Raw genomic sequence first — 25,712 nt, 5'->3', positions numbered from 1 at the left:
CATGTGCACTAAGAAATGCACTGAAGACTTGTTAAGATAGCAATAAGTTTTAACTACTGATAAGTTAAATACTATAAAATTCTCTATATAGTCACTGAATTGGTCCCTGTTTCAAAGCATTTTTTAAATAAACATGCCCCAAAATTTTAAACTCTTTCAGTTCCAGGGCATAACCACAGAACCTACTAATGCTCAACAAAACAACTCTGAGTAAAATATTAGCTTGTGTTTGTACTGATAATTGCTAAAAACCAATATGTTTATTTTCCTCAAGTTCATCATAATGAAAGTGTTCTAAAACTTAAAGTCAACCATGAATAAAAAAATTAAACACTTTAACCAATGGCCTCATTTTGAAAGTGATATGAAAACTAAGTACGGAAGCTGCCACCAGGTAAATACTTGTGAAATCTGATAAGAATAATTTACAGTCTGAGGTAATAACATCTATTCATATCACTCAGAAAATGGAAATAATTTAAACTACACTTGTGAGATGTTAGAGAAATAAATTATCCATTCCAGTAACATTTATTAAGCACCTTCTAATCATTTCCTGGGAGAAACAAACCGCCATTATAAAATTTCGATAAAAAATAGCTATCAAGCATCTTCCCATAGGAAAACGTCTGACTCAGAACACACATATACCATTCTGTGAGAAAGCGCATTGGTTTATGGTGTTGAGGGTGAGCATGTGTCTGCCCTTTTCTCTGATTCACTGGCAAAGACTTTGTGAAGTAAGGGGCTTGTCGTGATGAAGAGCTGTTAGCTAGCATGTTTCCTCCATGCTAGCTAATAGATGCATGCTATCTTATCAGATTTCACAAGTATTTACCATGCTGTTAGCTAGCATGGAGGAAAAGTGTGGAGGATGACTGAAGGCTCACATTTCATTTAGACATTATAACAGGAGCACATCAGCCACTGTTTTGTTTCCTTTCTATCAGCGCCCCTTAGTGGAAAAATCACAGATTGGCCTCGGGTACAATTAAATCTGAAGAGAGACAGCAAAGTGTGGTTGGACTCACCAAATGGCCTCTTGGATGGTAATCATAATGCCACCTTGAGTGGCAACTCTAAACTGACATAGAGAGTGGAGAGAAGGCACAGATCTGTCCAATCCTGCAAATCCTTTCAGGCTGGCAACTGCTTTGTTCCTCTCCAGTTTCCCCAGAATCCATAATAAGATCTCTTGGCAAAGTGACCTGGCAGAAAGAAGTTATAAATGAGCTTGTCATCTTACTCTATGCGTCTAACAAGAGAGAAAGAAAGACTGTCAGGTCCCACTGTATTCTAAGTGCTGGCATAGTCAGTCACCTAGTTCCACTGAAGTGCAAGAATGAAAAGTATGCTTCTTACAAATATCCTGAAATTCAATGTGATATGACATATGAGCCCCGCATGAATGGGTGTTGTTGTTGTTTTTGTTTTTGTTTTTTTTTTTGTAATACAAAGTGTACCTACTGCCTTTGGAGTAGGCACTGTGAAAGAAAGTTCACACTAATGAAACCATCACTACCAATGGGACCAATTGCTGGTGACCAAGAAACAGCATACCAACAAATTATTGCTGATTCCTCATCCCCTTTTCAACTAGGAGAGGAAAGGAATAAACATTTGCCTCTTCCTTCTTAGTCTCTGATGTGGACATGACAGTGTTATGAGGACTTGGGTTTCAAAACTAAAACATGAGTTATTATATGGATGGCCCATTAAAGCCAAATTCACATATATAATCTCCATCTCACACTGCACTTTCTATTGTCACTTCCCATATGGCTTTGGGCTACAATGATGCGCTAACCAAAAGTTAGAGTCAAAGGCAATATGTAAGCTTTGACTAATATGCAAGACAGTACAGATGACCCTTGAACAACATGTGGGGGTTAGGGATACCGACCCCCACGCACAGTAAAAATATATGTATAAACTTCTGACTCCCCGAAAACTTAAGTTGTCCCTCCATATCCTTGGAGGATTAGTTCCAGGATCCCCTGCAAATACCAAAATCTGAAGATGCTCAAGTCCTCTATATAAATTGGCATAGATTATCCTAGCCAGTTTGGCTCAGTGGATAGACCGTCAGTCTGCAGACCAAAGGGTCCCAGGTTCAATTCTAGTCAAGGGCACATACCTCAGTTGCATGCTCCTCCCCTGCCCGGGCCCTGGTCAAGGGGTGTGCAGGAGGCAACCAATTGAAGTGTTTCTCTCACATCAATATTTCTCTCTGTCTTTCCCTTTCTTTTCCACTCTCTCTAAAAATCAATGGAAAAATATCCTCAGGTGAGGATCAAAAATAAATAAATAAATAAATAAATAAATAAATAAATAAATAATAAAATGGCAAAAATTAATGTACAGTCAGCCCTCTACCTCCACAGATCCCAAGCACAGACTAAAAACAGTATAGGTATTTACTGAAAAAAAATCATCTATAAGTGGACCCGCATAGTTCAAACCTATGTTGTGCAAGGGTCGACTATACTTTCCTTCACCCCTTGGTGATGAAGGTAGATTTGCTAAACAGTTTGATGCACAGTCTTTATAATAGCTCAGTAAAGAAGGTACCATTATTGTACATCAGATTACATATGGGGTATTTCCAAACACCAAAAATCAGAATTCTGTATGACTTTAGAAAGGATATAAGCTCTTATAAGAAGGAGAAAAAAAACCATGTAAGTAGCTGTGAAAATAGAGCTGATTGATACCAAAGGAGTCCCACTTAAATCCCAATACAAAAGGTTATTTTCTGGACGACTAAGAAGCCCCTTCATTCTAAACTACACTGTGCAGCACTAACACTAAATCCAAGTCCAAATTACAGAGTGCCATATTCAGATCCAGATTTCCTGAGCTTGATTCCTAGCTCCCCACGAGGTAGTTATGAACCATCCTCTATTTCCTTCTTGCTAGACATGTAATTCCAGTATTTTTCACTGATTAAACAAGGGCACGTTCATACATGTAAACATTCATCTCTGATGTCTAGGACTGAGGCAAGTTATTCTAAAAACTACACCCAATCCCCTGCACTTTGCAAAGCTCTCTCTTTTCTATATGAGCAGAAGATCCTCAAATGTTTTCCTGACTGAAAAGAAAAAACCCTATATAATAAAAGGGTAATATGCAAATCAACTGAATGGCAGAACAACTGGTCACTATGACATGCACTGACCACCAGGGAGCAGATGCTCAACAAAGGAGCTGCCCCTGGTGGTCAGTGCACTCCCACAGGGGGAGAGCCACTCAGCCACAAGCTTCGGTGGTGAGAGCCTCTCCTGCCTCCATGGCAGCGCTAAGGATGTCTGAATGACATCCCTCAAGGGCTTCTGAACTGCTAAAGGGCTCAGGCCAGGCTGAAGGACCCCCCCCCCCCCACCTTCCCTTGAGTGCACGAATGTCGTGCACAAAAACCTCTAGTCCTATCTAACAAAAGATTAATATGCAAATTAACCATCACTCCGCTACATTAAAGCCATGCCCACCGGCCGCACCCATCAGCCAATCAGAGTGAGTATGCAGATTAACCCCAACCAAGATGGCTGCAGCCACAGAGAACATGGGGGAGGCTTGGGTTTCCCTGGCAATGGAGGAAGCCAAGCTTTCCACACACCGTAGTGGGCCCAGGCCTCCACTCAAGGGTACAAAGTTTCAATTATAGGAGATAAATAAATTTCAACAGAAATGGTGGCAGCCACTGAGTTGGAAGAGCAGTAGGCTTGGGTTGCCCTGGGCGATGGAGAAAGCCAAGCTTCTGCAGCCCTGGCCAGCCCAGGCCTTCACTCCAGGCTACAAAGTTTCAATTATAGAAGATACATAAACTCCAACAGAAATGGCTGCAACCACAGAGTCAGCAGGAGGGTTGGCTCCGCTCTAGGCTACAAAGTTTCAATTGTAGAAGATACATAAATTCCAGATACCAGGGCCTCAGCTTGGCTCACCTGGGGGAGTGGCTGGCCTGCAAACCACCACCGACCCCTCACCCAGGCCACCCTACAGGGCAAACCAGTTGGCCCCCATCCGTGCATCAGGTCTCTATCCTAATAAAAGAGTAATATGCAGATTGACCATCACTTCAACACACAAGATGGCTGCCCCATGTGATCAAAGATCCTGCCCCCATGTGGACACAAGATAGCCACTACAAGATGGCCAGCAGGGGAGAGTAGTTGGGAGGCACCAGGCCTGCAAGGGAGGGCATTTGGAAGTGATCAACCCTGAAGGGGAAAGCAGTTAGGGGTGACTAGGCCAGCAGAGGAGGGAAGTTGGGGGTAAACAGGCTGGCAGGGGAGCAGTTAGACATCAAACAGGCTGGCATGGGAGTGGTTAGGGGATGATCAGGCTGGCAGGCCGAAGCGGTTAGGGGCAATCAGGAAGACAGGCAGGTGAGCAGTTGGGAGCCAGCAGTCCTGGATTGGAGAGGGTGCAGGCTGGGCTGAGGGACACCCCTCCCCCTGCGCACGAATTTCGTGCACCAGACCTCTAGTTCATTATAAGGAGACATGTTAAACTCAAAATAAGAATGAGAGCAACATGCAAGAGAAGACTTCACTATTTATAAACAAGTAAGTTTCTCTGGTTGTTTACCTTATGTGAGACACGCTCTGCTTGGTAAAGCAGTAGAGAGAAAAGAGCACTCCCAGGACCGGAAGCAGGGAATCCACCAAAACTGTTAAAGGCTCATTTCCCACCACGTACACCTAGGGAAAAGGAAATGAGAGAGTAACTGCAAAGCCAGAGGAATGGGAATCAAACAGCACACACTTATTAGCAGGGCTCAGAGTCTTACCGTAAGCAACACACTAGTGCTAAGACAAACAATTTTAGTTCTAAGGCCAATGAAACCATTTGAGATTGACAGACAGGCTGAAACACATGGAGGGAGACTGGGCTGCAGCTCTTTTGTGTACAGCCTGGAAAACTGCTGGGCAAAATGGGTAAATTGACCCATTTTCTGACCTCTTACTTTCCTACTTTTGACTACCTCGGAGTCTCCTAATCTGCCTATTATTCATCTGTACAATAATTCTCTTACTGCTGAAGGCCCTGCTCTTAGAAACTAACAAGCAATCAATGTCACATAGAAAAAGCTAAATCTAGTTTGAAAAAATCCCACACAAAAACATAGCTTGCTCTAGATTTGTCACTCTAAAAATGTTACTGGCAGAATGGTATGTCCTATTCTCTCCAAATCAATAAATGTTCAAAGAAGTTATGCTGTGTATCTAGATCTGCACTGGCCTTATAGGGTAAAGTGTGTGAGAATGCTGATTTGTTATTAACAATAATTATGGTACGTATTTTTTTAATATCCACTGTCCTAGGTAGTGAATATAAAAATGAATAAGAATCATCTCTTAGACTGCTTGTGATCTAACAAGAATAAAACAAGTAAACCAATTATAATAACAATAACTCAAGGTGGGTAACTTAAAGTATCTTAAGAAGTGCAAAATGCTATTCAAAACTCCAGTCAAACATACTGGGATTTTGAGCAATAAAAGGAGAAACTGAGGCACAAAAAAAAAACCATACTGGGATTTTAAAATGTCATTATTTTACAATAAATTAATTAAAGCCTGATAGTGTGGACAGTGATAACAGTGGATAAAAGGAGAGGGGTGAGAAAAGAAACTGACAATGATTATACTTTTAGTATGTGTTCTAGGAACTATGTTAGGGTTTTTTATCTTCCTGGCTCTACTAGATTCTTTGTAGAGTTAGCTCATGAAAATGAAAACCATCTTATAATGTCAACCTTTTTTAAAGGGAGAGGAAAGGGAAGCTTAAAGAGGCCCTTATTTACAGAAAGGATTGAGGCAAGAATCAATGCTGCTTATGGGGAACTAAAGGTCATGGAGGCACAAAGTGGAAAAATCTCTGTGCTTTTCCGGAGAATCCTGTCCCTTTAAATCAACCCTAAATTTTCACCCTCCTTAAGCCTCCCCACTCCTCTATGGAGCTCTATAACCAAGGAGCCAGCTTCCTGTGCATGATCTAATCCCCATAAGCCCAGCTAACTGAAGTGCATTGTATGGCAGAGTTCAGAAGTAATATGCAGGCCTAATTATATATCACCAATTACAGGAGGTACAAAAACAGATTGCCCAGATAACGTAAGAGCCCATTGTTCGGCTTTGGATTCTATGTTCCCAGAGGTAATCCCTATGGAGCCATCCTTCCTTACCAGCATCTTTTGTACATTACAAAGCAACAAACAAAAAACACACAGACGGGGTTAAATCTTTATTATTTACTGGCCTGATTGGGCCCAAACACCTAGAACTTTAGGTGAATTCAAATCAAGCACATTTCCCAGTGGTGTAAGTTGTTGTTGTTGATAAATTCCTCCAATTTTTAAATTCTCTCCTTATACTTCTCTGTATTTTATTAATAAAAAAGAAGTACTACTTTTATATCTAGGAAAAACTGTACATATGTATGTTATTTATTGTTATCTAAAGCTTCAGCAAATGCTTATTGAGCATCAATTGTGTGCTAGGCATACAGAAGTGAACAAATTGTCTGCTTCTACATTCTAGTGGGGGGAACAGTGAATAAACAATAAATATAATATCAGACAGTGACAAGTGTGATGAAGAAAACCAAAACAGGTTAAGGGGATAGAGAGTGATGAGAGGAAGGGCATGGGGAAAGAGAGGGAAATTAAGAATTACTCGTAGCAATTCATCAACTAATAATTCATTAAATTCACAGAGAAACAGATTTTTTTTCAAAGTAGAGAGATTTAGCAATAAATCTCTCTTTGGCTCAATCTGATCCATAATTTTCTCTATATCTCATAGAACTTTAATGGCCTCTGCTTGACACATACAGGATTGTCACCTTCCTTCCAATGTTAATGTAAATTCTTCCTTGTACTGTGCCCAAATCTACCTTTCTTTAAATTTTCTTAATGAAAAAATTTATTTTTTCCCAAAAGTTTTGGACTAGCCATCTAAAAAGAAAATCATCAAAATCCAGTTTCTGTTATCCACCTAATGGATTGCTCTGCATCCTAATGACTAGATTGTATTTTTTAGTTCAAAGACAGGCAGCGGTACTTATTAAATTGGCCCAGATCAAGTTCTACTTCTTTCATAGGCCAGCTATGTATTTGACTGTTCAATTGTTCATTCATGCATTCATTCATTCATGCAAATATTCATTAAGCATCTAACAACTATTAGTGACTTTTCTCCTCTGAATTCCAATAGCATTTTAAAGCTTATAACCTATAATCTTTGAATATATAGTTATCCCTCACCTCTTCACCTAGCCTTGAAGGCAAAAGTCAAATTTCCGACTTCAGCACCTATCAGAGGAGATGATTATGTTGTGCTACCTCAATTTTTTATATATAAGCAGTTTTTTAAGATGTTTTTATTGATTTTTAGAGAGAGGGGGAAAGAGAAGGATAGGGAGAGAGAAATATCAGTGATGAGAGAGAAACATCAATTGGCTGCCTCCTGTACGTCACCCGGGATGGAGCCTGTAACCCAGTCAGGGGTGATGAAAAGGTTCTGAAACCAGAGAGTGGTGATGGTTGTGCAACATTGTGAATGGACTTAATGCCATTGAATTAAAGTGTCTAAAATGGCAAATTTTATGTTATGTGTATTTTACCACAGTTTTAAAAAGAACAAAGCATTGTATTCCATGACCTCCCATACTCACTCCCCTTGTTCATAATGATATTTTCATTGCTTCAGTTCCTAACCCATACCAGCTTTATCCCAGCTGTCTCTTCCCGCTACTCCCCATAATCAGTAGATCCCGTCTTGTCAGGCTATTAATAACTCTATTCCTGCAATCTGTAAAAGACAACTGGAGTTCCTGAGTGGCACCATGGACAGCGGCTTCCATACCACTTCCTCTTCCTCTTACTGAGCATCTTATATATTATAGCCCCTTTCTACCAAGTCTTCTGATGGATCCCCAGGGCCATACCCTAGCCAGTCCTTTCCAATGGCAGCCCCTTCCTTCCCATCTCTTGCCTCACACTAAACTCACATGCAGGTTAACAGTTTGGTCTGCACCCATCATGAAACATTAATATAATAATGAAACATTAACCTCTACTTATATAAAAAGGAGAAAAGCCGAAACCGGTTTGGCTCAGTGGATAGAGCGTCAGCCTGCAGACTGAAAGGTCCTGGGTTTGATTCCGGTCAAGGGCATGCACCTTGGTTGCGGGCACATCCCCAGTAGGGGGTGTGCAAGAGGCAGCTGATTGATGATTCTCTCTCATCGATGTTTCTAACTCTCTATCCTTCTCTGTTCCTCTCTGTAAAAAATCAATAAAATATATTTAAAAAAGAAAAAGAAAAAAACAAACAAACACAGTCCTCCCAGTGAAATCATACTACATACAAAGGAAACTGCTGGGCCAGTCTCCTCCTCACCAGGCTGGTGACAGCACCAACTGAAGAAGCAGTCAAGGCACAATAGGCAAGCTGCTTCCTCCCCTCTGAGGGAGGGAGGACTCCATTGCACCATCTCTGTGCCCTAACACCCAGGCATTACGGAATTTCCTTGGACCGTGCTCATGTGTTGTCTCTTTCTAGTTGGGACTCCTCTCTCTTCACCTGGAGGCAACGTAGGATGGGAATTCGAGTTCTGAAACATAATTCAACACTTCATATATTATTTCTATCTGTGGCAAAAATGTTCCGTATCATTTAAAAGCTTTTTATTTTTTTTTCCAGCAGTGTAACTATTGGGTATGTTTCACAAAGGATTGTTTGTAAATACTTCCATGTCCAGTTGTAAGACGTTAACACAAATTGAGTCTCAGTTTCCTTATGTGGAAAATAAAGGGGTTGGATCATCAAATTTTAAGGCCTCTTTCAAGTCTCATCAAGCATCTCTCTGACTTGATTGCAAGTTTACTAATTTTCTTCCATACCTTTCTGATACCTCGGCCATTAAGAGGTAAGACTAGCCCTGACCAGTTTGGCTCACTGGATAGAGCACCAGCCTATGGACTTAAGGGTCTGAGGTTCGATTCCGGTCAGGGGCATGTACCTTGATTGTGGGCACATCCCCAGAAAGGGGTGTGCAGAAAGCAACTGATCTATGTTTCTCTTTCATCAATGTTTATAGCTCTTTATCCCTGTCCCTTCCTCTCTGTGAAAAGTCAATAAAATATATTAATAATAATTAAAAAAAGCTAAGATTAGTTGAAAAAAAAAAAAAAGAACCATCTTTCCCCACCCAACATTTTTTGAAACACTGAATCTTCAACTTGACCAAAATTTCTCTCCCTTCCAGACACACTTTCTGATCTTTCAGTTCAGAACTTAGTACTTTAAAGATGAAACCCTATTTAGTTTAAAGGTTTTTCTGTATCTGTACAGCCAGGGATCACCAAACAAAATACCTTGGAAAAGCTGAAGCAAAGAAGGGAAAAACAGACGCTCAAGGTACCTTTTCAATCCTTTGGTGTAAAAAGCCCCTCTATGAGTAAGTAAAATGGTGCTTTGCAGTTGAACTTCCATATCTAGCTGTGGGTTTTCGAGTATAAATGTGTTGGACAGGGCTGTGGGGCAAAATAAGAGAACAGTATGGCTCTATAAAAACCATACTGGCTCAGAACAGATTAGAAGAGGAGACAGATGGGTACCAGTGATCACACTGGCAGCCTGGGGATTTCCTCATTCCTTTCTGGGGATTTCCACATTCCTTCCAGAATGAATCTTGGCTTTCCATCACAGAGCCAGCCATAAGAGAGGCACCTGCGGTTAAGTTAAGCCTTACAACCCTTCATTCAAGCTTAGAGGACTGCAAATAGCAGTGTTGTGTTTCTGGGTACATAATTAGATATAGACCAGAGGCCCGGTGCACAAAATTTGTGCAGGGGGGGGGGGGTGTGTGTCCCCCCTCAGCCCAGCCTGCATCCTCTCCAATCCAGGACTGCTGGCTCCTAATTTCTTACCTGCCTGCCTGCCTGATCACCCCTAACTGCCTCTGCCTGCTGGCCTGATTGCTCCTAACTGCTCTCCCCCCACCCTGATTGCTCCTAACAGTTTTCCCCAACTGCCCCCCCGCCAGGCTGGTCACTCCAAGCAGCCTGCTGTTCAGTTGTCCTTCCAGTTGTTTCGGTCATGACGGACCTTGCCTTTTTATATATTAGGATTGCACATTACTGTAACTTTTTGCTTGCCTAGGAGCTCCTTGAAGGCAGTGGCTGGCTCTGAATCATTGCGGCATTTGTAAACTTCGCAGAGTGTCAGGCACTTAGTAGGTAGTTGGTAAATTTTTTGGCGACCAATGAACTGAATCAAAGAATGAGTGAACAAAGACCTGACGGGTGTTTACTTTCTCAAAAGCTCTACCTTTGTGGGGAAGTTACAGCGCCCTCTTGTATTCTCATTAAAAAAAAAAACCCACAAAAACTTATAGCTAGAAGCTACTCAATCAATGCGAATTAACTGAACAGAATAGAACTTCAGCCATGAAAGGGAGAACAGATTGGACAAAAGAATGCTTGACTTAACATTGGCTTGTTCAGTACCTTCTATCTTCAGTGTCTGGAGGACTGAATTTCCCTGGCAGAATGACTAGAATTTTAAATTAAAAAGAAAGGAAAAACTCACAAGAGTCAAAATGGTCAAAAGTATTAAGAATAAACATGTGCTTTCTTTTCTTTTTTTTTTAAAATATATTTTATTGATTTTTTACAGAGAGGAAGAGAGAGAGATAGAGAGCTAGAAACGTCGATGAGAGAGAAACATTGACCAGCTGCCTCTTGCACACCCCCACCAGGAATGTGCCCGCAACCAACGTACATGCCCCTGACCTGAATCAAACCTGGGACCTTTCAGTCCGCAGACCGATGCTCTACCGCTGAGCCAAACAGGTTATGGCTGTGTTTTCTTTTTTAAAAAGTAAATGCATTGGAGTGACATTGGTTAATAATATCATATGGGTTTTAAGTGTATATTTCTATGATACATGATCTGCATATTGGATTGTGTGCCCATTATCCAAAATCAAATCACCTTCTGTCACCATATCTTTGGCCCTCTTTGCCCTTTATAAATGTTTCTGCTTCAAAGCAAAACAAAACGGAAAGCAGTCCTCACAAGATCCACCTCACATGTCATAGACTCGCATTACGTTGTTAAGCACATGCTGAGTAACTGAAAAAGCATTGGGACATCCGGAGCCAGGAAACTTGGTGTGCCACCTGTGTGACTGCCCGAAATCACATATCAAGTGAGTGAACACGGATAAGACATTTAAAGCTCCCTAGATCTCATTTCCTCATTTGTAATGTAGGCACCAAGCTTTTAGGATAAGGATCAAGGAAGATAATTCATGGTAGAACATTTTGTAAAATATACAACCTTATGCAAATGTTAAATTTATTTCTAAATATTTTATTCTCACTGAGGCTACTATAAATGGAACTGTCTGCTTAGTTTATGGCCTTATCTTTCACAGGGATGTATAAGTGTGGAAATAAAAACATGATGAGTCTATTCAGAATCAAGCTGACTTAATCCTAACATTGAAATCCAGTACGGGCTGAAACTTGATTTTACCCCTGTTAAGTATTAAACTAGCTAAATGCTGCCTTCTAAAATATCACAGTGATCCTTTTGATAGTAACGTTCCAGAACTTCTAATTTACTTACTGAGTTTAAATAAGACTTGTGTAAGGCAAAAGAACAGGACAAGTTACCTAATATAGCATTTTGTACTATTCATGTTTTCAGAGCATATTGCATAAAATTATCCTTTAAAATAAGAATTTCCCTGAACCAAAAAGGAACTGACAGTTTTTTGAGCACCTATTATCATACAATGAACTTACCAAAATTTACCTATTCACCCCCACAACTCGTGTTAAATACATCACCTAAAGTCACATTGATAGGCAACCCTAGGGCCAGATTCTAACCTAGGTCTGTCTGACTCAAAGGGGTAGGTGCTTGTCACGAAACTACACCAGAATCTGAACTGCAGCATTTTGAAAATCTAACACTTGCATATCCCACAGCTTTGAAGGACGCTTCTTTCAGTCCTTTGCATGCTATTCAAGGCCACAGTTCAATTAAAAATGGAAACATCCAGAAAGAATGACTGCCTTTAGGGAACAGCCACAGATGGGAGGGAGAGTAACTTAAAGCCCCTCTTGCACTTCTAAACTTATACCTGTGCAAATATTATCTTCTCTACAAACAGAGTGAGAGAAAGACAGAGGGAAGAAAAGATGATGGAAATGAGAATGAGGAAAATAAAATAATTAAGTTACCTTCTGGCCTTTCCTACCCTAAAATTTCTTCCACTTTTAGGGGTCTTGGCAAGTACTATAAGGAATACTAAAAGGAAACATCCCCTATATAACCCCACCCCTCCTCCAACCCAAGTCCAATATCAGATTCTAGCCAATTCTCTAAAAACAAAAAAACAAAAAAATATCCAAGTCAGAAAGAAGTGGAATTATCTTATCCTGCCTTACCCAGAACCAATCTCTATGCAATCTAAGCCTCTCTTCACCCCTGCAGGCAAAGAAAGACCATTTATCCATCTCATACCAGGGAGGACAAAAGAATTTCAGCATTTTAGAGCTTGGGCCCCAGACATTCAGAGTCAAAGGAAACAGAATAGGAAGCCAATGAACTAAAAGTGATTTGAACTGCATATCCCCTTTTTGGCTTAGATAATTTTACCAGAGGTAAAGTACACACAGAAATGATGAGAATTATTATGCAGATGAAGTAGAAGTAAACTATGCCAACTTTCAATTCAATTCCACTAGCACCTCTATTGGTGAGAACTTCCCTCTGGGCCCATCAGAGCCATAGGCTCCACTCGCTGTGCGTATGAAAGATACAAGAAAGGCCTTCCCCTGTAATTGTTCCCACCATAAAATTTTCATTCAGAGAGCTGAACTGAACGTTTTAAATGTGTGAATCGTGTGGTTATGTGAATTATATCTCAATAAATCTGTTTAAAAAAGAAAAGTGAGAGAGAGACAACCAGAGCTGGAAATGTTCCCAAGTGCCTCTCTAAAATGAAACCCCCTCTTGTTACCCAGTGAGTTGCTGAATCAATTCAACCATCCCAGATGTTTCCCTTATTTCCTGCCGTGGAGCTGTACTCTGTAATTTAGTATTAGCAGAAAGCTAATAAAGACACATCCTTTGTAGCTAAATTTTACACAATGTTTACCATTTCCCTCCAACATACACATTTCCTCTGTTTTCCCACTGCAGCTGAGTTGCCAAAACCTTGTAGAGAGAATAATTACCCTTCTACGCCCCTTCTGCTTTCACGATAGTCCCAATCCTTGTGCATAATCAAGTGTCTACGCCAAACTGTTTTTGCTTGCCTCTCTAGGAGGTTTTAATTCACCCAACTAAAAGTGAATTTCCCTCCATCTGGGGGCAATAGTAGGATTTGGGAGTGGTGTGGGGTTTCATTTTGGGTAATGAAATACCCTAAAATAAGATAGTGAGACAGCTGCACAAATCTGTGAATATACTAAAAAAACATTGATGTGCATACATTAAATGAGTGAACTATACAATATATGAATTATATCTTTTTTTTAAATATATTTTATTGATTTTTGTACAGAGAGAAAGGGAGAGAGATAGAGAGTTAGAAACATCGATGAGAGAGAGTCATCGACCAGCTGCCTCTTGCACACCCCCTACTGGGGATGTGCCTGCAACCAAGGTACATGCCCTTGACCGGAATCGAACCCGGGACCCTTCAGTCCCCAAGCCGACGCTCTATCCATTGAGCCAAACCGGTTTCGGCAATATGTGAATTATATCTTACACAGCTGTTTTTAAAATATTTTACTCTACATCTAAATGTCCACCAACTAATGAACAGATGAACAAAATGTGATACAGTCATACAATAGAATATTACTTAACAAAAAAACAGACAAAATATTGATATATGCAACATATGAACCTCAGAAACATTATGCTAAGAGAAGCCAGCCACAAAACACAAAAGAGCACATATCACATGATTCCCTCATACAAAATATCCCCCAAAGGCAAATCCAGTGAGGCAGAGAGCAGATGAGTGGTTGCCTGGGGCTGAGAATGGGAAGAGGAAGTGATTGTAAATAGGCACAAGGCTGGGGGGCGATGGAAATGTGCTAAACTCGTATGGTAATAGTTTTCACAGCTCTGTAAATTTACTGACAATCATTGAATTGTACAATTAAAACATTATTTCATGTTCTGTAAAGTATACCTCAATAAAGCTGTTTTTAAAAAAGAAAGTACTCTAAAAGAAGCCAATAACACAATTTTTAATGGACAAACTATATGAACAATTTACAGAAGTGAAAAAATGAGCAATTTACAGAATGAACTTAAAGCACAAAGTAATGCTTAACCTCACTAGTAATAAGAGAACTAACTGCTAATCCTATCTAATAAAGGAGTAATATGCAAACTGACCATCACTCCAACACAAGATGGCTGCCCCCATGTGGGCAAAGACGGCTGCCCCCATGTGGGTACAAGATGGCCAGCAGGGGAGAGCAGTTGAGAGGGACCAGGCCTGCAAGGGAGAGCAGTTTTGGATGAGGGCAGTTGGGGGTGACCAGGCTGGCAGAGGAGTTAGGCATCAATCAGGCTCTCAGGGAGTGGTTAGGGGTTAATCAGGCTGGCAGGCGAAAGGGGAGGGCAGTTGGGGGTGACCAGGCTGGCAGAGGAGTTAGGCATCAATCAGGCTCTCAGGGAGTGGTTAGGGGTTAATCAGGCTGGCAGGTGAAAGTGGTTAGGGGCAATCAGGAAGGCAGGCAGGCGAGCAATTAGGAGTCAGCAGTCCTAGATTGTGAGAGGGATGTCCAACTGCCCGTTTGGGTCTGATCCTGGTTTGATCCTGGTAGGATTGGGCCTAACCGGGCTGTTAGACATCCCCCAAGGGGTCCCATATTGGAGAGGGTGCAGTCTGGGTTGAGGGACACTCTCCCCAGTGCACAAATTTCGTGCACCGGGCCTCTAGTAGAAAAATAAACAAATATATAGTTATATAGTCACATAATGAAATAACATCTAGTGGTGAAAATGAATGAATCAATATCACATACATTGCAATGCATTAATGTCAATACATTGCAATGCCATTAAAATAAATTTAAAATCATGTACAATGATACTACAAATAGCTTAAGAGATAAAAGTACAAATTCAGGATAGTGATCCTTTCAAGTAGAGAATTTCAGTTGACTGATGGGTACATGAGTGTTTTACTCTTCATATTTTTTGTATGTTTGAACTATTTCATAATAAACTGAAGTCTGAAAATTTACTCTAAAAATGTTTAATTTACACCCTAACTCGTTTAGCTTAGTGGATAGAATGTCGACCTGCGGAATGAAGGGTCCCTGGTATGATTCTGGTCCAGGGCACATGCCCAGATTGTGGGCTCGATCCTCAGTAATGGGTGTTCAGGAGATAGCCAATCAATGATTCTCTCTCATCACTGATGTTTCTATCTCTCTCTCCCTCTACCTTCCTCTCTGAAATCAATAAAAAACTATTAAAAAATAAATAAATAAAAGTGTTTAATTTACTTCCATAGGAAAGAAATGAGATATGTGGAATATAAATTTTTTAATTATTGAGATATAATTCATATGCCATAAAATTCACACTCTTAAAATATGCAATCCAGTAGCTTTTAGAAAATTCACAAGGTTGTATAACAATCACCACTATCTAATCCAAGAATATTTTTCTTACCTCAAAAAGAAACCCAATACCCATTAGCAGCTACTCCCAATTCTCCATCTACAACCCATAGCAACCACTAACCTACTTTCTATTTCTATGTATCTACCTATCCTGAACATTTGAGATATAAATCTAATTATACAATATATGGTCTTTTGTGTCTGGCTTCTTTTTAAATATTTTAAATCATAATTATTTTTTTTAATCCTCACCCGAGGATATTTTCCCATTGATTTTTAGGGAGAGTGGAAGAAAAAGGGAAAGGCAGAGAGAAACATTGATGTGAGAGAGACACACCTCCTGTACAAGCCCCAACGAGAACCCGGGTTAGGGAGGACCCTGCAACCGAGGTAAGTGCCCTTAACCAGAATCGAACCCAGGACCCTTCTGGCTGCAGGCCGACGCTCTATCCACTGAGCCAAACTAACTAGGGCTTAAATTGTAATTTTTAAATTCATCTATATTGTGGTATGTATCCATATTCCACTCCTTTTTATGGCTAAAAAAGTAGTCTATTATGTAAACATACCACATTTATTTATCCATTCATTTATTGACAGACCTTTGGGTTGTTTCCATATCTGGGCTATTATGAATAGTGCTGCTATGAATATTCTTGTACAGATTTTTATGTGAACATGGTTTCATTTTTCCTAGGTATACACCTAGGAGTGGAACTTCTGGGTCACATAACTCCATGTTTAATTTTGTGAGGAACTGCCAAACTATTTTCCAAAGTGGCTATACCTTTTTACATGGAGCACAGTTTCAAAAGCTGTTTATTCTTGTAAATATTTTTCATTTATAAATTTATTGAAATAAACTTAAAAAAGAATCTTTACCCCAAGCCTAACACAATGGACTTGATTTTTTACTAAAAACATGTATTTTATATATGTCATATAATCATAGAGGATAGACAATTTTCTTTTTTTTCTTTTTCAGTATATTTTTAGGTAGTCATTTGCAGGATCCATTTATTCAGACTTCTTTATGATGGTAATTATCATCAAAAGTTATAAAGTAGATTCAAAATGTTCATACACTTTAGGAAGCCTACAGTATTGTAAATGCCTCTGTCAATTTCTTTAAAAGGCATGCTTTCATCAGTGGCATGTGCTAGTTAGAGAATGTAAACTGCTTAACATTCAGATAAATGATGAAAACTGATGGTTTCAAAATGTACCTTTTTTTTTTTTCCTCCCCCACTAACAGCTTATAGTTTCCAGTTTCAAAAAGTGAAAAGATTTTGATGAGTTGGAATAATTTAAGATTAACCATTCCAATTCTTAAAGAACCAATTAAATAGGCAAAATTATTTTTAAAGATTAATAAAAATATTAGCTAAAAACATTAGTGACTCAAATTACCAACCTTAAATATATCCTCAATACATCTACTCAGTTCTTCTTCTGTCACCAAAATGGTCCCTGGCACCAGGTCACTCTCTGGAATCTCTAGAGAACAAAAACCAAAATTACCCACACTCAAAAGCCAACAGAAATAGCATGTCACTTTTTTTTTTTTTTTGCCATTTTTTGAAGAATATATTGATTCTATGATAGATTCCTATTAAATATACAAAGGTATTTTAAATATTTACTCAACTATCATGTTTGTCATGTCTGATTAATTTCACTTCACCAAGGCTGAGTCTGGTAAAATTTTGTCATGCTAAAGAATTAGACTTTCTCCATGATTGCACATTTCCCACCACATACTAGTACACCCAGATAAATTCACACTACAAAATGACTTCCACACAAAGTCTACACACACCTAAATTTGGTTTAACCATACATCCAACATTTTTTTCTTCATTTTTAACCTTAGAAACTATCTAGGAAAAAAAAATTTTTTTTTAATCATCAAGAGTGCTATAATGATTCTCAGTATCTCAGCATTAAACTCAATAAAGCTATACATACTAAGGCAAGTGTTGAAAATGTCAACATTTTAAGACATTAACACAGAGCTAAACACACTGGCCAAATATGGGAAAATCTGAGCATCAAAATGAATGACAGAAATGTTTGGTAACCAATTGAAAAAGAATCTAAATATCTATATTGATATTTAAATAATAATTTTTAAAGGGGCAAGGCAGGAAGAAAGAAAAGCTTTTCTTTGCATAAGAATACCAACAAACAAAATAGAAATAACTCAAGAAATAGTCAACATTTTACTGGTAAGGCTCATCAATGGATTTTAAAGCATAGTATGAAAGACTATTGGGAAACAGTATTCACACAGACTATCACACAGTCTCAGACTATCATGATATAGCTTACTTATTAATTACATAGGGAGGACAGTATTTTACAATGGAGAAATCTGTGTCCTACTACGTTAACTAAATTATCAAATATAACATTGCTAATAATGGGATAAAGTGATAACATATGTCCCTTAATCTGATGGAGACTGAAAAAAGAACCATCATCCTATGTAGTTTTCCTGCCAAAATGTTTAACCTGGATCTAATTATGAGGAAACAAGTAAATACAAATTTAAAAATGTACAATCTAGGCTCTTCAAAAATATGTTGATAAAAGACAAACAAAAAACTGGAGAAGTATTCTATATTAAGGGAAACTAAAAAGACATAAGGGAATGTAATGAATGATTCTTGGCTGGATTCTGAATTTTTAAAGAAGTTATAAAAGAAATTCTTGAGACAATTAGAGAAATCTGAATAAAGTCTGTATATTAGATGATGTCTACAACTAACTCTCATATGTTTTTTTTTTTTTAAATGTATACGTATCGAAAGAGAAAGATAAAGCAAATGTGGCCCAAAAATAACAGTTGGTCAACCTAGGTTCACTATATCTTCTTAGAACTTTTGTGAACTGGATTTTTCAAAATAAAAAGTTGGGAGAGAAAAAGATAAAACTAAAGTCACTGATATACCACAGACTGAAGTCATTTAAACCTGAAACACTGAAGAAGAGGGGCACCCAGCCACCAGACTTCCTCCTTTACCTGCTGTGTTCAAACATCGATGAAGAGGCGCTAACATTGGTTGAAGCAAATACTTTGCTGCCAGCTGTGGGCGTTCTCTTGACATAGTTAGGAAGGTAGTGGTGGCAACTCTCTGAAATTGTCGTGCAGTTAATTTATCTTGAAAGTGAAATAAATCCAGGATCTAAAAGAAAAAGTATATGAAGTAAATAAATACCAGCCTCTTTATAAGGGGCTTTACATTAACTAAGAAGAAAAAACACTAATTTATTGCCAAAACCGGTTTGGCTCAGTGGATAGAGCATTGGCCTGCGGACTCAAGGATCCCAGGTTCGATTCTGGTCAAGGGCATGTACCTTGGTTGCGGGCACATCCCCAGTAGGGGGTGTGCAAGAGGCAGCTGATCGATGATTCTCTCTCATCAATGTTTCTAACTCTCTATTCCTTTCCCTTCCTCTCTGTAAAAAAATCAATAAAATATATTTAAAACAAAACAAAACAAACAAACACACTGATTTCTTTAGGCTGAAAAATAAACTCACTGAAATAACACTGATTCAACAAAATTGGTTTTTTAAAATTTAACAACCCAGTATTGAAGGTTGTCAGAACTGAAGAAATTACGTTTTCATTAAATAATTCTATAAAATACGTGCTCATTGTGGAAAATCTAGAAAATAACGTTTTGAAAATAAAATTAAATCTTCCTAAATCACTAATAATCACATTTTTGGTGTATTTTTTCCAACATATTTCTGTATAATTCTTTTTTTCTTTTTTACTGAAGCCACACTTAATATTCAGTTTTATATATTATTAAAATATCATATATATATATATATATATATATATATATATATATATATAATATGCAAATAGCACAAATGGTGGAACAACTGAGCAACCAAATAACCAGTTGCTATGACATGCACTAACCACAAGGAGGCTCACACGGAACATGGTGGGTGTTGGCCAAGATGGGATAGTGGAACAGGTGATTGGGAGCACCAGACCAAGGCAGGGTGCTGGTTGCTGTCATCGGGGCAAGCCTCTGGGGGTTCTGAAAATTCTTTGTTCCCCCACCACCTGCTGCTGGTGCTGGCCCCACTAGCTCCCCCTGCTGGTGCTGACCCCAATTGCTCTGTGCCATCAGTGGGTGCTAGTGGGGCCCGGGCTGTCAGTGCATGGGAGCAGGGCTAATGGCAGAGAGGGAACTGGAGGCCACAGCGGGAGGAGCTGGGCAAGGGAGCGGAGTATGAGCCAAGACCCGACCCTGTACCTACAGTTCAAGTGGCTCAGTGGATAGAGCATTGGCCTGCGGACTCAAGTATCCCAGGTTCGATTCTGGTCAAGGGCATGTACCTTGGTTGTGGGCACATCCCCAGTAGGGGGTGTGCAAGAGGCAGCCCCAGTAGGGGGTGTGCAAGAGGCATCCCCCTATTAAATTAGCCGAAACCGGTTTGGCTCAGTGGTAGAGCGTCGGTCTGTGGACTGAAAGGTCCCAGGTTCGATTCCGGTCAAGGGCATGTACATTGGTTGCGGGCACATCGCCTGTAGGGGGTGTGCAAGAGGCAGCCCCAAGACCCGCCCCTGTACCACGAATTCATGCATGGGCCCCTAGAACTGTTATAAATTCCTCAAAAATATTATACAGTGATATATATCTATTCAAGCTGCAGGTAAAAATTTATTAAATTAGCCGAAACCGGTTTGGCTCAGTGGTAGAGCGTCGGTCTGCGGACTGAAAGGTCCCAGGTTCGATTCCGGTGTGTTTGTTTGTTTTGTTTTGTCTTAAATATATTCAAGACCCGCCCCTGTACCACGAATTCATGCATGGGCCCCTAGAACTGTTATAAATTCCTCAAAAATATTATACAGTGATATATATCTATTCAAGCTGCAGGTAAGAATTTATTAAATTAGCCGAAACCGGTTTGGCTCAGTGATAGAGCGTCGGTCTGCGGACTGAAAGGTCCCTGGTTCGATTCCGGTCAAGGGCATGTACATTGGTTGCGGGCACATCGCCTGTAGGGGGTGTGCAAGAGGCAGCTGGTCGATGTTTCTCTCTCATCGATGTTTCTAGCTCTCTATCCCTCTCTCCTCCTCTCTGTAAAAAATCAATAAAATATATTTTTTTAAAAAGAAAAAATAATTTATTAAATTATTTCCTAATTTCCATACATTCTGTTTCTCTCCAAACTTTGCTATTATAACAGCACCACTAAATGAAATTAATGGGTCAAGATAGGTAAGTACATTTAGTGCCTAAAGATCGCCTGTCATGTTTGAATTATCCCAGACAACAGCCTATTTTCTCAAAGACAAACATAGATCTCCAGTGCCTAGGTGGGTTTACCACATTCTAAAAGCAACTGATAGAAAAGTTGCGTAAAAAGAGTGACTTAAAAGTGACTCTTACACTTTTTGCAGGCAGGAGAATCTCTGCCCGAAAACTGTATGTGACCTCTGACATTGCCAGAAAGACTCAGCAAGCTGAAACCTGTGACTTGATTTTAGCCTCAAGAACCGAAACTAAAGCTGCTAGTGTGAGCAAATATTTATTCATAACTGCAATGATTAACTTTGTCCTGTAAGATTATTTATACGCAGTATATTTTACTATAAAATCTTTACATTGTGATATTGTGTTCTCATGCATGACTACCCATGAGAACCTTGATCAGCATAACAAAGAACCACTTTCTTTGGACTATACTTCAAAAGCCATGTCTTACATCTAATTGCATGGGGAGTACTGATTAAGAAAACTCCTTCCACATTTTTCACCTATCACATTAGCAAAGATAAAAATGTTTTGTAGCATGTTGTATAGGCAAAAGTGTAAGAAAACAGATACATAAATAATATCAGTTAAAAATTTAAATGTATATACCCTTTGAACTGGTCATTTCAATTCTAGGAATTTTTCCTATGGTAGAACTTGTACATGTACAAGATTTATGAGTATTAACTGTAGCATGGCTTATAATAGCAAAATAATGAAAACAACTCCAATATCCATTAGGGGACTGGTTAAATAAATTATGGTACAAATTATTAATGAATGTAATGCAATACTACTCACAAAAAAGAATTAGGCAGCTCTATATGAAATGATCTCAAAGTTTAAAAAGCAAAATGAAAACCAGTGTGTGTAATACGTTATCATTTGGATGAAAAATAGACTATAAATACACATACAAATACATATAATTATATATATATATAACACACAGAATATCTCTGGAAAATAAACAAAAAATTGGTGATAGTGACTACTTCTGAAGGGACTAGGGAACAGAAGTGAGAGGAAAACTTACAATTCTGTTTACTCTTTTGTGCTTTTTAAATTATGTGTCATATTGTTTTACCTTATTTAATACCTATTTTTTAGCTAATTAAAAACACACAAAAGATAAGGAATAAGATAAAACTTGAGTTTCATAGCGCAACTCTAATTGACAGCAAGCTGGGTGACCTACTTACTTATCTAATAGTGATGAAGTATACTTAAATCCAACAATTAGGTCAGTGTCTCCAACAGGTTTTTAATTCAGTTACTAAGAAGGTTGCTCAATGAACAGTAACCTTAAATATTATATTGCTTTTACCTCAATATTAGAGGAACATTAAAAATCCTTTCTGTAAATAAGCAGAAAATTCTCAAACTTTCAAAAGAAACAAAATGATTTACCTGGGGACAGGTACCTCTGTAGTAGTCCTCTGGTGAAAGAGACTGCTGGGGACAAGAGGCCAAAATCTTTGCAATCAAGTCACACTTTTTCCAATCAGCAGCTGTTGCCTCCGCATCACTCCCACCAGCCACTCCAGCTGTCAGCAATGAACAGACATGTCAAAAACTCACAGCCGTTTCCCAGGTAAGGTCCTAAAAATCTGAGAGAGCCCTGGATGGATTTTCTCAGTGATTAGAATGTGGGCCCGTGGACCAAAAGGTCGCAGATTCGATTTCAGGTCAAGGGCATGTACCCCAGTTGCAGGTTCAATCCCGGGGCCCCCGTCAGGGCTTAAGGGGAAGGCAACCAATAGATGTGTCTCTCTCACGTCAATGTTTCTCTCCCTCTCCCTCACCCTCTCCCTCTCCCTCTCCCTCTCCCCCTTCCTCACCCTCTCTCCTCCCTCCCTCCCACTCTCTCTAAAAACCAAAGGAAAAAATATTCTTGGGTGAGGATAAAAAAAAAAAAAACTTTAAAAATTACCAGGCATATGCATACAATTCAGTCATAAAAAAGGAATAAAGGGCTGACTCATGTACAACATAACTAAACCTAAAAAAAAAAATAAAAAATAAATGGCCGAAACCGGTTTCGCTCAGCGGTAGAGCGTCGGTCTGCAGACTGAAGGGTCCCGGGTTTGATTCTGGTCAAGGGCGTGTACATTGGTTGCGGGCACATCCCCGGAGGGGGGTGTGCAAGAGGCAGCTGGTCGATGTTTCTCTCTCATCGACGTTTCTAGCTCTCTATCTCTCTCCCTTCCTCTCTGTAAAAAATCAATAAAATATATTGGGGGGAAAAAATGAAGCTAAGTGAAAGCCAAACACAAAGATCACAAATTGCATCATTCATTCCATTTGGATGAAATACCCAGAACAGGCAAATTCACTGGGACAGAAAGTAGGTTAGTGCTTATAAGGAACTGGAGGAGGAGACACGGGGAGTAATTGCTGAGTATGAGAGGTTTGGGGGGGATAATAACAAAAATGTTTGGAATTATGGCGGTGCTGTCCATCCTCAAGCACAACCTCCACCCTGACAACCTGTATTATATTTTAATATATATATGAATATACTGAAAATAATCTGTTTGTTTTTTCCTGTTTTTTGTTTTGCTTTTAGCCTTTACATGCTAGGATCACAGGCAGACTTTCTAAGGAAGGTTGAAGCTCTCCTGAAAAGTTAAATTTGTTACCATGTAAATATTCCAAAGCAGGCTATTTGTGGTTTTGGCCAGCTTGTGCTGTGTTGATAAAATTGATTTACTGCTTAAAATCACTCTACTTTATCCAACTTTTACTGAACTTTTTATGTAAAAAATAAAATTAATTAAAGAAAAATGTTTGGAATTAGGTAATAGTAATAGCTACACAACTTTGTGAACATACTAAAAACCACTAAACTGTATTCTTTCTTCATTATTTATTTTTAACTATATTTTTAAAAATTGTTTATTTGAGATTTTTCCTGTTTTTCTTTTCTTTTCTTTTTTTTATCGATTTCAAAGAGGAAGGGAGAAGAAGAGAGAAATAGAAACATCAATGATGAGAGAGAATCATTGATCAGCTGCCTCTTGCACGCCTCCAACTGGGGATCAAGCCCGCACCCAGGCATGTGCCCTTGACCAGAATCGAACCCAGGGCTCTTCAGTCCACAGAATGACGCTCTATCTACTGAGCCAAACCAGCTAGGGCTATTTTTTAATTATTCTTAAAATTGTTTTAATTAATTAATTTTTAGAGAGGAAGAGAGAATTGAGAAAGGGAGGGAGAAAGAGAGAAACATCAATTTGTTGTTCCTCTGATATTACAGATCATTTGAAATAGCCAACAATATCATTCAACAATGTGAACAGTGTGTCAAGACTGTTTCAGAAAAATGGCAAGAAAATAGTTTCTTTGGAAAAGAAATTCATTAGGGTTTGACTTCCAAGTCTAACTTCCTTAATCTCCACAAAGGCACATACAGTCTCAATCAGGTTTAAAGACAAATGTTGGAGATCAGTAATTCACTGTGACTTGAAGGAAAATGGATACTAAAGGAACAGAAACATTTTCTTTCTTACCACCCGCTCCTTCCAAAATGCCCCGGACCACTGCCTGCACACCGCTGGGTCTCATCAGCCTCTCAGAGAGCAGCTGCCCACACAGACGCCGGAGCCAGGCAGGGGCCCGACTTCGAGCTTGTGTCTTCCCGTCTGTGCAGGACTGGAAAAGGAAGGGAGAGGTATGAACTGAATGTCAAGGAAATAGATGGGATGTGTAGAAATGATAAAAACATATATAATGAGACAGACTGACAATAGTATGCTATACAGACTTCAAAAGAAAAATTTTTCCTTAAAAAAAAACACAAAGGACTCCTTTACAAAACCTTCTTCCTCATTTTAAGAAAGTAAAAATACAGTAAAACTTCCAATGAGACAGCAAGTGAGGTTTCAAACCCAGAAATAGACAAACACATCAGTGAATAAAATACAGATTTGGGTGGGGAACACAGGGTTCACGTGGCCAGCCTCCGAATGCAGTCCTTCCAGCTGAATCTAGCTTCCAAAGAAGATTCCTCTGAACACGCCTCACCACCACGGGGACAGTTCACAACGGAGAGAGGGCAGGCACTCCAGTCCTGCCTCCAGGGTCTTCCCTACTGTGATTCCTTGTGACACAGCAGTTTCAAGAAAGAGGTGGATTTCTCAAGAGCTCCTTTTTGAGAGCTCTGAGGAGCCAGCATGAACAGACAGACTTGGTGTCCCTTATTTTGAGCAAAAATGTTAACCATTTTGGGGCATGTACGTGTGAGCCCAAAATTAGTGAAAGAAACAGTCCTAAGTAACCTGTCCTCTCTCTTATACTTATGGAGGAGTAAAAATTACCATTTATTGTGAAGAACCTCCCACGTAATCTCAAAAGGGACTTATAAAAAAGGCACTGCTGTCATCCCATTTTATGGATAAGGGAAGTGAGGGTCGGAAAGGTTTATGAATTCATACAGCTGCACACTGGGGTTGAATTCTAGTATGCCTAACTCCAGAGTCTCTGCTTTTGACCACGTTATCATTAGAATGCATTTGTTTTAATCTGGCAAACTGAATTTATTCAGAGAAGCAGGGTGTGAGGCCAGAGGAGTCCTATGGGGGGCGGGCTATAGTAATGCTCTGGGGATGAGATGAGAATGACTTCAGCTGGGAGATCTTTGTCTCCAGCTGCAGCCGGTCCTTGTTCCTAACCCACAGCCAATTCCTTTGGCCCCTCACACTTTACTCACCCAGACTGATAACTACACTTTAGGTCCT

At 39.4% G+C, this 25,712-nt stretch overlaps 2 protein-coding genes across 2 annotated transcripts in view; one reads left to right on the top strand and one right to left on the bottom strand.

The window, feature by feature from the left end:
* Positions 1 to 25,712, top strand: part of TMED6 (transmembrane p24 trafficking protein 6) — a 328,748-nt gene that overhangs the window by 277,058 nt on the left and 25,978 nt on the right. The gene's annotated exons all lie outside the window — the stretch shown is intronic.
* The window catches only part of TANGO6 (transport and golgi organization 6 homolog), a 134,570-nt gene that overhangs the window by 96,795 nt on the left and 12,063 nt on the right, over positions 1 to 25,712 (bottom strand). Inside the window, exons 4-9 of the mRNA XM_084861016.1 lie at positions 24,486 to 24,627; positions 22,384 to 22,520; positions 18,711 to 18,873; positions 17,100 to 17,182; positions 4,594 to 4,706; positions 1,032 to 1,208 (exon numbers count right to left, since the gene is read on the bottom strand). Coding sequence (XP_084717142.1) covers positions 1,032 to 1,208; positions 4,594 to 4,706; positions 17,100 to 17,182; positions 18,711 to 18,873; positions 22,384 to 22,520; positions 24,486 to 24,627 — 815 coding nt within the window. The remainder of the gene's footprint in view (positions 1 to 1,031; positions 1,209 to 4,593; positions 4,707 to 17,099; positions 17,183 to 18,710; positions 18,874 to 22,383; positions 22,521 to 24,485; positions 24,628 to 25,712) is intronic.

Source organism: Pipistrellus hanaki (genome assembly GCF_964339955.1).
Source record: "Pipistrellus hanaki genome assembly, chromosome: 15".
Classification (NCBI taxonomy): domain Eukaryota; kingdom Metazoa; phylum Chordata; class Mammalia; order Chiroptera; family Vespertilionidae; genus Pipistrellus; species Pipistrellus hanaki.
The sequence above is the reverse complement of the archived record's forward strand: the minus strand, read 5'-3'. Positions and strand labels throughout refer to the sequence as shown.